The 12,726-nt window shown below is 44.4% G+C and overlaps 1 protein-coding gene across 10 annotated transcripts in view; it reads right to left on the reverse strand.

The window, feature by feature from the left end:
• Positions 1–375: 375 nt before the first annotated feature.
• mef2d (myocyte enhancer factor 2d) overlaps positions 376–12,726 on the reverse strand; it is a 51,141-nt gene continuing 38,790 nt past the window's right edge. For 7 of the 10 annotated variants that reach the window (XM_084026667.1, XM_084026665.1, XM_084026661.1 and 4 more), the window contains 4 exons: positions 11,215–11,332; positions 10,699–10,849; positions 8,159–8,227; positions 376–4,571 (listed from right to left, as the gene is read on the reverse strand). In XM_084026667.1, coding sequence (XP_083882793.1) covers positions 4,136–4,571; positions 8,159–8,227; positions 10,699–10,849; positions 11,215–11,332 — 774 coding nt within the window. In that variant the 3' untranslated portion in view covers positions 376–4,135. The remainder of the gene's footprint in view (positions 4,572–8,158; positions 8,228–10,698; positions 10,850–11,214; positions 11,333–12,726) is intronic. The other 3 variants (XM_084026669.1, XM_084026662.1, XM_084026670.1) reach the window with 1 other exon arrangement.

Genomic DNA, 12,726 nt, shown 5'->3' on the forward strand with positions numbered 1-12,726 from the left:
CTATGGTTTTAGAATGTCCCCAACCTAAAACATTATTTAAAAGAAATAAAATCACAATGTTTAATTAATTGTTATTAATTACAACTATATAAACACAACGTTTATGAAAACACAAATTAAATATACAGATAATTTAATGTACAGAGTTCAGATTGTACCTCTTGTTTCTACTTTTCTGCTTCCACTTTATCGCCAATATGTTGTGGTTTCTTTCTTTCAACAAATGTACTTATTCTAAGTTGCTTTGGACAAAAGCGTCTGCTCTAAATGCCCTCAATGTAAATGTAATCTAGAAGCTTCAGAGTGTCATCTAGTGGTGACAACATGGCACTGTCGTCACACAGAACAGCAAAAGAAGACTCAGGCAAACGTCTCTGTAGGTCAACTTGTCTATTTAATATATAAAATACGGTAAAACATACGCAAAAAGGGAGGCGGTAAGAGGGGACCAATGATACTTTGGTACAATAACAAACAATTATTTTGTAAAAGCAGTATAGAATTTGTAATAACATATCAGTGCATACTTTATTTATGAAAATATACACAAATTGTATATCATTCTCCAAAAAAAAATCTTTACAACAAAAAGCAGACTAGCCGAACACAATATATTAGCTATAATTTATTTTAAACTTTTGTCTTTTTTTCAAACGTATTTCTGTGTAATGTATATTTGTGTTGATATTACATAGTACTTCCTATAACATGACTCACTCTTCGCTCATGCATTGACATCGTTGTGTCTGGTCGAGCTGGTCGCCGTCTCCGTCCACACGTCTACTAATATCACTACACTTGTGTTGCTTGTTTCATGTCATAAAAATCGTGCAACATTAGTAACACCCTTTTTTTTGGAAGAAAAAAAAATACCCCAAAAAAGAAAACAAAAATATATATTTATAGAATATTTTGTCATAAAATGAAATCCAAGTAAAACAAGATGCCTAACCTACACAAAAAAAAAAAACCAAACGCAGATTTCTATACCACCATTACAGCTGCCATCAGTGGGAACTGTGGTCATGAATGATGATAATAATAATAATAATAATAATAATAATAATATCAAATCTCAGAGAACAATTAAAAACAGACCGTCACCAGCACAACTTAACACTGGAAAGTGAGCGAGACTTCTAAACATCATTATACAGGAGCACGTCAGTTATTTCAGGGGCATGTAAGTTCTTAAACTACTTCTCAGCACGATTGTCTCTCTTTAGTGATTACAGCGCCCCCTAGAGTTGATCTAAAGAACGCAAACGTAAAGATGGGAGGGAGGGAGGATGATGGGAGTAGTGTATGATGAGGCTGGGAGCTAGGAGGGGGGGGGGGTCTGTCTGGACGGAGTAAAGAGTGTGTGTGACGTGAAGAGTGTGTGTGTTTGATATCAAAAACAGAGCGAGGGACGGGTCTGAAGGAGGTGACCACTATGAGGACGCGCCGGTCATTAAGACTTGCTGTGAAACGTCCTGCTTAACAACAGGAAGCCGAACTCCGCCTCCGAAGCGTTTAACCAGCGACGGACGAGGTGAGAAACTTGACCACTAAGTTTTAAAAATCCACTAAACTGTAAATTCACCCTTCGTCACTTTGTACAAAAATGGCATCCTCCGTATGACGACCTTGGTGGTCACTGACCTTCGCCGTCTCTCTGACCTTGGCCATGTCTGACTATAGTGGTCTCTGATCTTGGATCTCTAAAAGTCCAGCCGACGGAGCCAAGAGGACATTTAGCTGTAGAAACGTGGCTTCAACAGGATCCTCGTCTCTCGAGCCCCTTTTAGACCGCCTTTTTGTCGCGGGGACAACAGAATATTACTCCTCTGAGACGGCAACGGAGGTCGTCACAGAGCGAGGCGATACGGCATTCTATCTGAATGCTTCGAAGCGGAAAAGACGTGACGTAGTGAAGACGCGTTACCAGGGCGACACGCCGCCGTCGGATTTAACGAGCTCAAAGCGTAGATCCGAAGAAGTTAGATACAAGATATTTCCTCATAGGACACCGCCGTTACAGCATCGACATGTTTATGATGCACAGCAACTTATCTTGCGGTTGAAGAGTCGTGGAAATATGTTTGTTTTGATGCATCTAGCTAATCAGATTTCCGACACTCATTGAATACGTCCGCCAAGTTCATGTGACGTCCCGCAACGCCGGTGTTCTATCTAAACGCAGACAAACAAAGCTCCATCCAAACGCTCCGGTTCGCGGCATATTTTGACTCGCCTTTCCGCCATTATGTCATCTGTCTAAAAGGGGCTTGTGTTAGACTTTCACTGATATGTCTGTATGTGTCATTAATACTCAATACTGTGATGTTGAGGGGAATTTAGAGCATAAAAAGGGACAGAATGATGAAATAAGTTTGTAAAATGATTATAGTACGTTGCATTATGAGCCTATTAAGGATGAAACTACCAAACTAATTAATAAGTTACTTAAAACTCCATCATGGATCATTTAAAATCGGTGCTGATAAACAATTCATAGAGAAAATGATCATCAAATGTGTCAAATATTTCGGTTATTATTAATCTTTTTAAAATGAAATAAAAAAAAATGTTTTGAAGTTTTCTATGTTGTTTTTTTCCTATAATATCGTCTCATAATTCACTGGTCTGTGATCCTTGTGATTGGTCCAACCAACCCACAGAGGGAGCTCTGATTGGATGTTCACTAATAAATAACACAAGTTGGATGACTGAATAAAAAGTGCAAACATTGATTTGTATCTGCTGAATATTCAGCAGCCGGACATCAGGTGTGTTTAGGTGTGTGTGTGTGTGTGTGTGTGTTTAGGTAAAGTACACTCCATCAGTGACTGAAAACAGTCCAAGTCACCACGGCTACATCTTCCCTTTCTGCCTCTCGTCCACATATTACACTTTATAGATATATAGATATAAAAGTGCATAAATAACAACAAAGAGATCCTCTGAGAATCAACGTGTTTGCTTTGTTCTCGCCTCATTCAGGGATATAGTGTATCCGTTTGTTCCTGATGCAGAGCTGCCCTGACCGCCCCCTCAATCTGTTAAAATATAGAAGTTTATATATTTCGACCTTGAAAACACCTCGTCGTTCACACAAAAGCCACAGAGGTTACAGATTGCTTATATACACGGCCGCCCGAAACATCAGCTGTCTGGGCCAAACATAAAAAGAATCAGCTGCATCGCAGGTGTTTGTTCCAGGATGAAGCTGAGAACCAACGTTTGGCCAAATCACTGTTTAAAAAACGACCACTTGAGGTAACACACACACACACACACACACACACACACACACACACACACACACACACACACACACACACACACACACACACACACACACACACACACACACACACACACACACACACACACACACACACACACACACACACACGTCAGTGTCTATAGCTGATGCAGTGATGTGGGTGAACCTGCTGCAACTCGTCCCTGATTCAAAGAGAAGCAGGTCACGACCTTGGTTCTGCTGCTAGTCTGCATGGTTCTGGTGGGGGGGGGGGGGGTGTCAGTCCCACACAGCGGCCCATTGACGTGGCCCCCGGCTCGGCCCCCCAGGGGGAGGACAGTTTGTCTTTTAGTGTCTTCATATTGAAAACGGAGACGAATCCAAACTAAAGCTCAACAGTCGAGACAGGATGACAAACTCCAGGTTTAAAGAGAGAGACAGCAACACAGACGCTAACGCATGGCATGCTGGGAGCTGTCTGTCTGCTCTGCTGTCAACATGTCGGCTGGAATAGTCCAAGTGGCCAAACTGAAGATTTTACTAGCCAACATACTCATTCTATTCAAACACAGCTGGATAAACAGTTTGGACTAATAATCTGGGTTTGGTGGCTCAATCCCTCTGGGCTTGTGTGTGTGTGTGTGTGTGTGTGTGTGTGTGTGAGAGTGAGTCTGTGTAAGTACATTACAGTTCAAATGTGTGTCCATACGCTACGCTGTGTTAGCATGCTTATGTTGTGTGTGAGGTCAGTGGGTGACTGGGTCGATGGCAGGTATAAGTGCGTGTGTGTGTGTGTGTGTGTGTGTGTGTGTACTAGGACACCAGGGGCATGTACACAAGCCACGAGCACACATGTCCATCAGTCCGTCCGTCCCCGTCTTCCCTTCATGTCACCCAGGTGTCCAGTCTCATTCGCTTGACGTTGGTCCCGTCCTGATCCTGGGGCTCGGCCGATGAGGACCTCAGGAGGACCATGGTTGGCTGTTGGCCCCCGGCCTGGTGGAGGAAGTCCGGGGCCCCGCCTCGTGCCTGGGCACCGTCGTCCCGGTCGCTGCCCTCGTACGAGCTGCCGTTGCTGCTGAGGCTGTCGACTGGCGAGCGGCCTTGACCTCCCGCGTCCAGACGCAGGGCTCCTGGGTAGGCGACCGACACCAGACCTTGTCCTTGGACTTGGATCTGGCCTGCTCCGCTTCCCACAGCGCCGCAGGTGGAGCTGGGGGTGCTGCGGTCCCGGTTCGGCGAGACAGGTTCGGACTTTATGTTGACGTTGGGGTTTGTGTCGACTGTCAGTGCGGCACCCTGAGGTATGTGACCCACCGGCCTGGAGGGGGGGCGGAGACAGAGACAGGAAGAAGACAAGAAAGAGATGGACAGAAAACGACAAGAGTGAGACGAGTCAACACGATCTTCAACATTACATGAGAGTGACCATCCAGCGCTGGTCACCACAATCAGATACACATAAAGTGAACTTTGGATGGAGGTCTCTACACACCGGGGTCGTGACCTACAAACACAAAGCGGTGCTTGTATGTCTTTTATTGTAAGGAACTTGGTGGAGCTGGTCTCGAGTCATAAAGTGTATTGTAGTTTTAGAAATAGAGAAATAGAAGCACAACGCTGGTCAACGTGATTGGTTGGTGCTAAAAGTCACATGATCTGGTGTGTAAAGGCCTTAAGGTCCACCTAGGAGACTGTAGTGATGCCATAAACCAGGATCATGTAGACCCTTGTGGATTTCACATGCAGCAACAAACAGGACCACATCTGGAGTAGAAAAGCCATGCAGCTCAAACATCGTCACGGCTCTGTTCACGTTCACAGGAAGAGGAATTCTGCTGCTTTCGAGTCTGAGGAATGTTTATCATAATAACAAGTTCTCCTGCTCCTCCCTCCACCCTCCTTCTCATCCTCTTCCTTCTCCTCCTCCCGCCTCCCTCCTCTTCCTTCTCCTCCTCCCTCCTCTTCCCTTTCCTCCTCCCTCCACCCTCCTCTTCCTCCTCCCTCCACCCTCCTCTTCCTTCTCCCTCCTTCTCCTCGTTCATCCATCCTCCTCCTCCTTCTCCATCCTCCTCCCTCCTCCTCCTCCTCCTCCTCCTCCTCCTCCACCTCCTCCCTGAGGTTGCATCCAACCCAACACTGATGATGAAACCACGGTGACACACAGACACAGAAATCCCTCGGCAGCGGCGGCAGACAGAGGCTCCCTCTGTCTGCCGCCGTGCCCACTTCATCAAACCTGCGCCGTGGCTCAGGTAGATGGATGGCGGAGCCCCAGGGGAGGCGGAGCCCCGGGGGAGGCGGAGCCCCGAGGGAGGCAGAGCCCCGGGGGCGGGGTTGCTACGGCGAGAGAACGGCAGAGTCAGCGGGCCGGTGACAGTGATGAAGGCGAGAGCAGCAGGCTACCACCGAGCCAACAACATATGGAGCACAGCCACAAGCAGACACAGTGTGAGGAGATACAGCCAGGTTTCCCAAAATGCACTGCTTCCCTGAGGACCAACAAAGCTGCATGAGAACTCTGACGGTCACAGATTGACTCGTTTCTACTCGTGTCTTAACGAACAGCTTCTTACTGAATGTGACTGATGACAAGTTTGCACTTAAGACTGTAATTAGTTGGATCTGTGTCTTTGAATATTTAAGGAGAAACTCAAATGTTACACAAAGTTAAAACTCTGCAGCGTCTCATCCAACTATCAGATTCTCTTCTACTAGCTGAGATGACAAATATGTCCTTAAAATTCCTCCGTCATTTAGTTTATCTACGTTTAGTTCCTAGTGGAAACATCCTGACAACATCTTTGTTGTACTCAGTTCTGTTCCGTCTTTATGAGATTTTCTCTCTTTGCAACCTGCTACTAATCATTGATCTCGTCGATCATTGATCTCTCTGATCATTGATCGGATTCCTCGCTACAGCAGACATTTTGGGAGAGCAGAGCTGAGGCTGAAGTGTAGAGATACAGTACCAGCAGAGACCCTCCTCCCTGCCAAAGATGGACTGAGAGGCCAAACTGTGGACGCAGGAGGACAGAAGACACAAGCAGGTTTACTAAGAGCTTCACCAGCAGGGGGGCGGATGCCACTCAGCCAATCAGAACCCTCAGAGCTCATTAAAGGATGTTACCATATGTTCTCCAATAGTGTTATCACCAATGGACATTATGGGAAAGATATGAATCATTTAGTTTTCACACTTTGTCCTCCGGTTAAGGAATTAAACCCAGAGCTGAGTCTGACAGGAAGAGGACCAGGTACCAGGATCCTAATAAACCCAGACTATTAGGATCCTATGAAACCCAGACATAAAACATATTGATGCCAGATAATAAAACCGTTTTGATCAGCAGATATTTTTAATCCTAAACTGCATGTAAAGTCTGATTTGTTGCTATTTTTAACCATCTTATAGTGATTGTACAGACATGATGTTGTCTTCCAGGACACCTAATGAAGCTGCTGTTGGTTTTCTAATATGGAGGTTGGACTGAACTCCCTCTGATAACGTTGCATTACTCCCTGCTGACAGTTTAGCGATGTGTGCACGTGTTCCTCTTAAACAACAGCTGAGAGACCAAATGAAAGAGCACTCAGCAGAAACTTCAGCCCGTCGTTCAAACACTTCATCCACTGTGTCTGCTCCACAGCAGACAAATAAGTTGTTTAGTTTATTTCCTGTTAAAGTGTCGACTCAGTGAGACAACAGACAACAAACGGCGCCCAGAGAGATTGGATATATAAACAGGAAACGAGCTGAGAGCGCGGCTCTGCAGGGAGGTGCTTTAGTGGCAGCCGTGACGTTGACATTTAGACTGGGGAGCGAGAGGAAGACTGGAGTCAACAGGTGTTCGCCAAATTACCAGAGCCTGACGACGGAAACGAGGTGAAATAGTGGAAGAGTTACGATTAAAGGGGGGACGGGAGCTGACAGGATTAATTTCCTTGGGGCGCTGCAGTGAATTAAAGTGTAGACGACAGCGACGGCGAGGCTCACAGCCAAGACGCCATTCACCTTAACAGTGAGAGTCCACACTCAGATATCAAGGTGTTAGCTAGAACCATATCAGCTTCCTCAGCTTGTTGTCTGTAGAACCTTTTATTGTCTAAATGGTCCACCAGAATGCCAGATAAGAGGTTGTCTGTAGAACCTTTTATGGTCTAAAGGGTCCACCCAGAACCTCGATGAGAGACATTTTTTATTCTACGATCCTCATCAGGGAAACAAGTGATGGTCTTCAGAGTCCCTGAGTGGTTTCACTGATCTGTTCGCTGAACGAGTCGTTCAAAACTAAATAAACTCAACTCGCCGCTGTTGTTTACGATAACAAACAAGCTATCATTTTTGTAGCTTGTCAGACGGAGAAACAAGCTCACATTATTTCCAGTGTCTCCTTTTAAAGACGTTTCTGCTGTAAAGTCTCTGAGGTTGCTCTGTCCGATGTGAAATGCTTCAGTGTGCCAAGAAGATCTCCAGACTATTAGCAGATTAATAACTGACTTTGACAGCTCAGCTTTCAGATTCTTTATCGTCGTGCTGCCGTGTCTGAGGACTTGAAGTCTTTGTCTGAAAAGTTATATCTAATGCCGTTAGCATGTGGCGGTGCACAGCGGTGTTCTGAGTCAGCGTTTGGTGCTCAAAGAAGCAGCCAGAGACTCCGACGCACCGCGGCTGTCACACTGCAGCGTCTTCCTCTCTGTTTATGACAGCAAAGAGCGTCACATCTCAGCTCCAGGTGGCCTGAAGACAACTGATCTGGAGCCTCGGCTGAACTGAAGTACAGACGCATCAAAGCGACAACATCACATTCAACACACATGAAAAGAAAAGAGTTGCTCCTGTAACTGAGCCTGTGAGCAGCACAATAAAAACAGCTGCGTAGCAACAGGTGCTATCATGTCATTCACCTCAGGTTAGCAGCAAAATTGGAGATGCAGTTAACCATCTCTGCATTCTGTTTTTCTGCACCCCACATGCTGTGGAGAAAAGGGGGGAGGGAGGACAAAACAAGAGGCAGTTACAAGCCGCTCCCCCATCCACAGGTTAGCTTAGCATCACACAAACTCCTCGCGCTAACAGCTAAACGGCTGAACTGCTAAAAACACATGGCTATGATTAGCTTTAAGATGTTGGGAAACATTTCCTACCTAACTGTAATGTGCTAACAGAGTAGACAAAATAATGGAAACACCTCTTTGGCTGAAGGACATTTATCACAAAAACAATGATAGAACTAAAAAAACATTTGAATGTATCTGCCATCAAATGTTGTTTATCTAAATGAAGAAAAAAAAAGAGTCAAAAACGAGAATCCTAATGAAAGAGAAACGTTGCGTTGATCAAAGCAGCAAAACTAACAGGACAAGATTTTTGGTGTGAAGTTCACGTCCTTTTTCAGGATTCCATTTTAAGAATTCCATTTTCAGGATTCATTTTTCAGGATTCCTTTTTCAGGATTCCATTTTAAGAATTCCATTTTCAGGATTAGATTTTCAGGATTCTTTTTTCAGAATTCCATTTTCAGGATTCCTTTTTTCAGGATTCCATTTTCAGGATTCCATTTTCAGGATTCCTTTTTCCAGGATTCCCTTTTCAGGATTCATTTTTCAGGATATCCTTTTCAGGATTCCTTTTTCAGGATTCCATTTTAAGAATTCCATTTTCAGGATTCTTTTTTCAGGATTCCATTTTAAGAATTCCATTTTCAGGATTAGATTTTCAGGATTCTTTTTTCAGAATTCCATTTTCAGGATTCCATTTTCAGGATTCCTTTTTTCAGGATTCCATTTTCTGGATTCCTTTTTCCAGGATTCCCTTTTCAGGATTCCTTTTTCAGGATATCCTTTTCATGGTTCCTTTATCAGGATTCCATTTTCAGGATTCTTTTTTCAGAATTCCATTTTCAGGATTCCTTTTTCAGGATATCCTTTTCATGGTTCCTTTATCAGGATTCCATTTTCAGGATTCTTATTTCAGAATTCCATTTTCAGGATTCCATTTTCGGGATTCCTTTTTCAGGATTCCATTTTCAGAATTCTATTTTTTTAGGATTTGATTTTCAGGATTCTTTTTTCAGGATTCCTTTTTCAGAATTCCATTTTTAGCATTCCTTTTTCAGGATTCTTTTTTCAGGATTCCTTTTCAGGATTCCATTTTCAGAATTCCTTTTTCAGGATTCCATTTTCAGGATTCCATTATCAGGATTCCCTTTTCCAGGATTCCCTTTTCAGGATTCCTTTTCAGGATTCCATTATCAGGATTCCTTTTTCCAGGATTCACTTTTCAGGATATCCTTTTCAGGGTTCCTTTTTCAGGATTCCATTTTAGAATTCCATTTTCAGGATTCCATTTTCAGAATGTCTTTTTCAGGATTCCTTTTCAGGATTCCATTTTCAGAATTCCTTTTTCAGGATTCCATTTTCAGGATTCCATTTTCCAGGATTCCCTTTTCAGGATTCCCTTTTCAGGATTCATTTTTCAGGATATCCTTTTCAGGGTTCCTTTTTCAGGATTCCATTTTAGAATTCCCTTTTCAGGATTCTTTCTTCAGGATTTGTTCCTGTAGATTATTGACTGAATGTTTAGAGATTCAGACTTCTAGCGTAACCAAGACAACCAGAATATGAAGGTGTTATCAAGGATGATTCCCAGCATGCATTCTGCACCAACAAGACATAAGACTTGGAACCAGACTCAAAACTGTTGTGTAGCAAACAGACAAAGTTCACCAATTGGATTTTGAGGTGTTGGAGAAAGGCGGTCATCAGCCTGGTGGCTGCTGAGACGACCATGGCAGCATCGACCGTCATCCCGAGGAAACGCTCTCGTCTCAGCTGGACTCCACAGCTTTTTAAATCTAATGTTCATTTGTCTGAAGTCACAGTCTGTTTGGCGAGTCCCACTCTTTCTATTAAGTCTGGTTTGGTTTCAGAGTACACAAATGAAAGCAGACCACATCTGAAAAAAGATTTGCTGAGGAACAAACGTATCTTTTTCATCTCCAGAGCTGCCACTTCTGTGATCTACTGTGACGCGTCCTTCTGTGACCACCAACGTTCTCAGATCAGTCAACACCAGAGTCCTATTAAAACGGTCTAAGTGTTGTCTTGGGAATGTGACGTAAGACAACTAACTAGTTGAGGTTGTCCTGAATGCATCCTACAGGATGTTTGTTGTAAAACTGACTTCACATCCTTATTTACTAGTTGGCCAACTAAGCACAGCAGGCAGCCTAACCTTACTAACAGTGTGTGCGTGTGTGGGGGGGGGTCAGCTGGGTGATGCTACAGCTCCATGACAAACACTCCAATAGTTTCATGTGTATAAATCAGCTGACCTGCACGGCGTTGATCAAAACTCTACCGGTGGGACGTTTAAGGGGAAAAGGTCAAAGGTCATGAAATCGCTCTCATTTGAGAGTTCGTTAGAATGAAGAAAATCAGCTTACACCAAGTTACTGAGTGACGCCAAGCTCAGCTGCTGCTGCTGCTGCTGGGAGGCTGCTGGTTGCTGTTGCCAGGCAGCCATGTTGCCAGGCACCAGCCCTGGTGGTGTGAACGTCTGGAGTGCTGTGAGATCTGCACTCGTCAGCTGGTACTCTGAGATTAAGGGATGGAGGGAGAAGAAAGAGAAAGGAGGTGGAGAGGAGGGGGTGGGGGTTGTTTTACATAACACAACTTTCTGCTGCATCAATATTAATCAGAGCTAATCCATATTAATGGAGACCTTTGAAGTGGAATCATTCCAGAAGCTCTCACACAATGAACAAAGTGAATATTCATAGTGGTTTGTGGCATCACACTGTGAAGATTTCAAGTCTTTCTACATGGCACTTGGCTGATTTCTTGACATAAAGAACTTGTCTGATATTTTTTCTGTCCTGGTGGACGTGGTGCCTTCACTGCCCTCATGATGAAAACAGACAGATTCAATTATCCCGTTTTTGCTACGTTCGCTGTCTCACCGGTGTTGTAGGACGTCTGCATTCCGGAGAAGGGCGCTAGGAGACTGGGTGTTGCCACGGAGACCACTGGGGTGGTGAGCGACTGCGCCACCTGGGAGCCACCTAGCCGCTGAACGTTCTGGGAAGACAAAGAGAGGCACGAAGGCAGTTGGACATTGAGAAATGGGAAGTGGATGCTGTTATTACTAGAGGTCTGGGGGCCCTCAGGAGGCCCCAGGGTGGTTCTAGGGGGTCTGCAGCTAAATGAAGAGTAGTTGTAAAGGATTCTTACATGATTATACTCATGTCCTCAGTGCACAGCGTTGTTACCTCTATAGGAAGAGTGTTAGAGGGGACGCATCGGGCTCATTTTCAGGTGGATACTTGTACTTTCTACTACAACATGTTTACATGCTGTAATGCTCAAACACATTGTTGTTCTGAATATACCAGAAGCCCCTAAAGCATCCCCTGCTTTCTGGTCTGTTGGACTCTAAATGGACCATAATGTACTAAATGAACATCATGCTGGATTGAAGAAGACTTGAAACTAGAAATTGAGACCATAAACTCATGTTTACAATGTTTACATCTAAAGTTCTTGTAAAAACGATAAAAAAAAGATAAAAGATGCTCAAACTCTTTTGGATCCAGTTTTGCAGCTCCGTGTCGTGAGAAAACCTGGTCTCACGACAGATCCCGTCTTTCTCTCCTTATATGGGCTGAGTGTAAGATCATTACTTCATTGATAATGGTTAGCATGTGCTTCCCATTGTACAGCAGAGTGGATGCAGAGACCTTGAAATGTGACGGAGAACTATTTAATTATGTTATTACTACTGAAATATTTCATCAGCTGAAGAGCAGCGAGTCCACCGGAGCAGAACGACCAAAGAGCGACACCATGACCTGCTCCATGATTTATGATTATTATATTATTATTATGACCCGTTACATGACTTGCTTTCTGCATCGTGTCAGAGCCAGAAGGGAGAACATTCAAGCACCTCAGTTCTCTCCGAGGCGTTTAACTTTTCAGTGACACTTAACATCTGTGTGCAAGATGAGAGGTGTCTCGCATCTCAAGGCGGGGTTGGCACGGCAACACTGTTGCCAGGGCCGGGGCGCTTGTGATATGTGGGGTCAGGGCGGAAGGTGTTATGGGAGTTTGGGCCATGCTGGAGAATCATGCTGACAGGAAGGCATGCCGAAGAGTGTTTCTCCTGAAAACAGGGAGGAACGAACCACAACGTCAGCTGTGTGTTTGGTTTGAGTCTCGTGTGTGTGTGTGTGTGTGTGTGTGTGTGTGTGTGTGTGTGTGTGTTTAGGGTCAACATGTCCATCTGTGTTCCAGGTTGGAGACTTTGTGATCTATTTCTCTCTGATCCTCAGAGCAATGACACTCAGAATAAACCAAACATGCACATGCTGAGCAGCTTCCACACAAACACACATATAGCGGAGAGTCAGTCGGTCACTCCGGTTCCCTCAATATTCCCTGAATATTCTCTCAATATTCCCTTAATATTCTCT

The sequence above is a fragment of the Eutrigla gurnardus genome, assembly GCF_963514095.1.
Source record: "Eutrigla gurnardus genome assembly, chromosome: 14".
Lineage (NCBI taxonomy): Eukaryota > Metazoa > Chordata > Actinopteri > Perciformes > Triglidae > Eutrigla > Eutrigla gurnardus.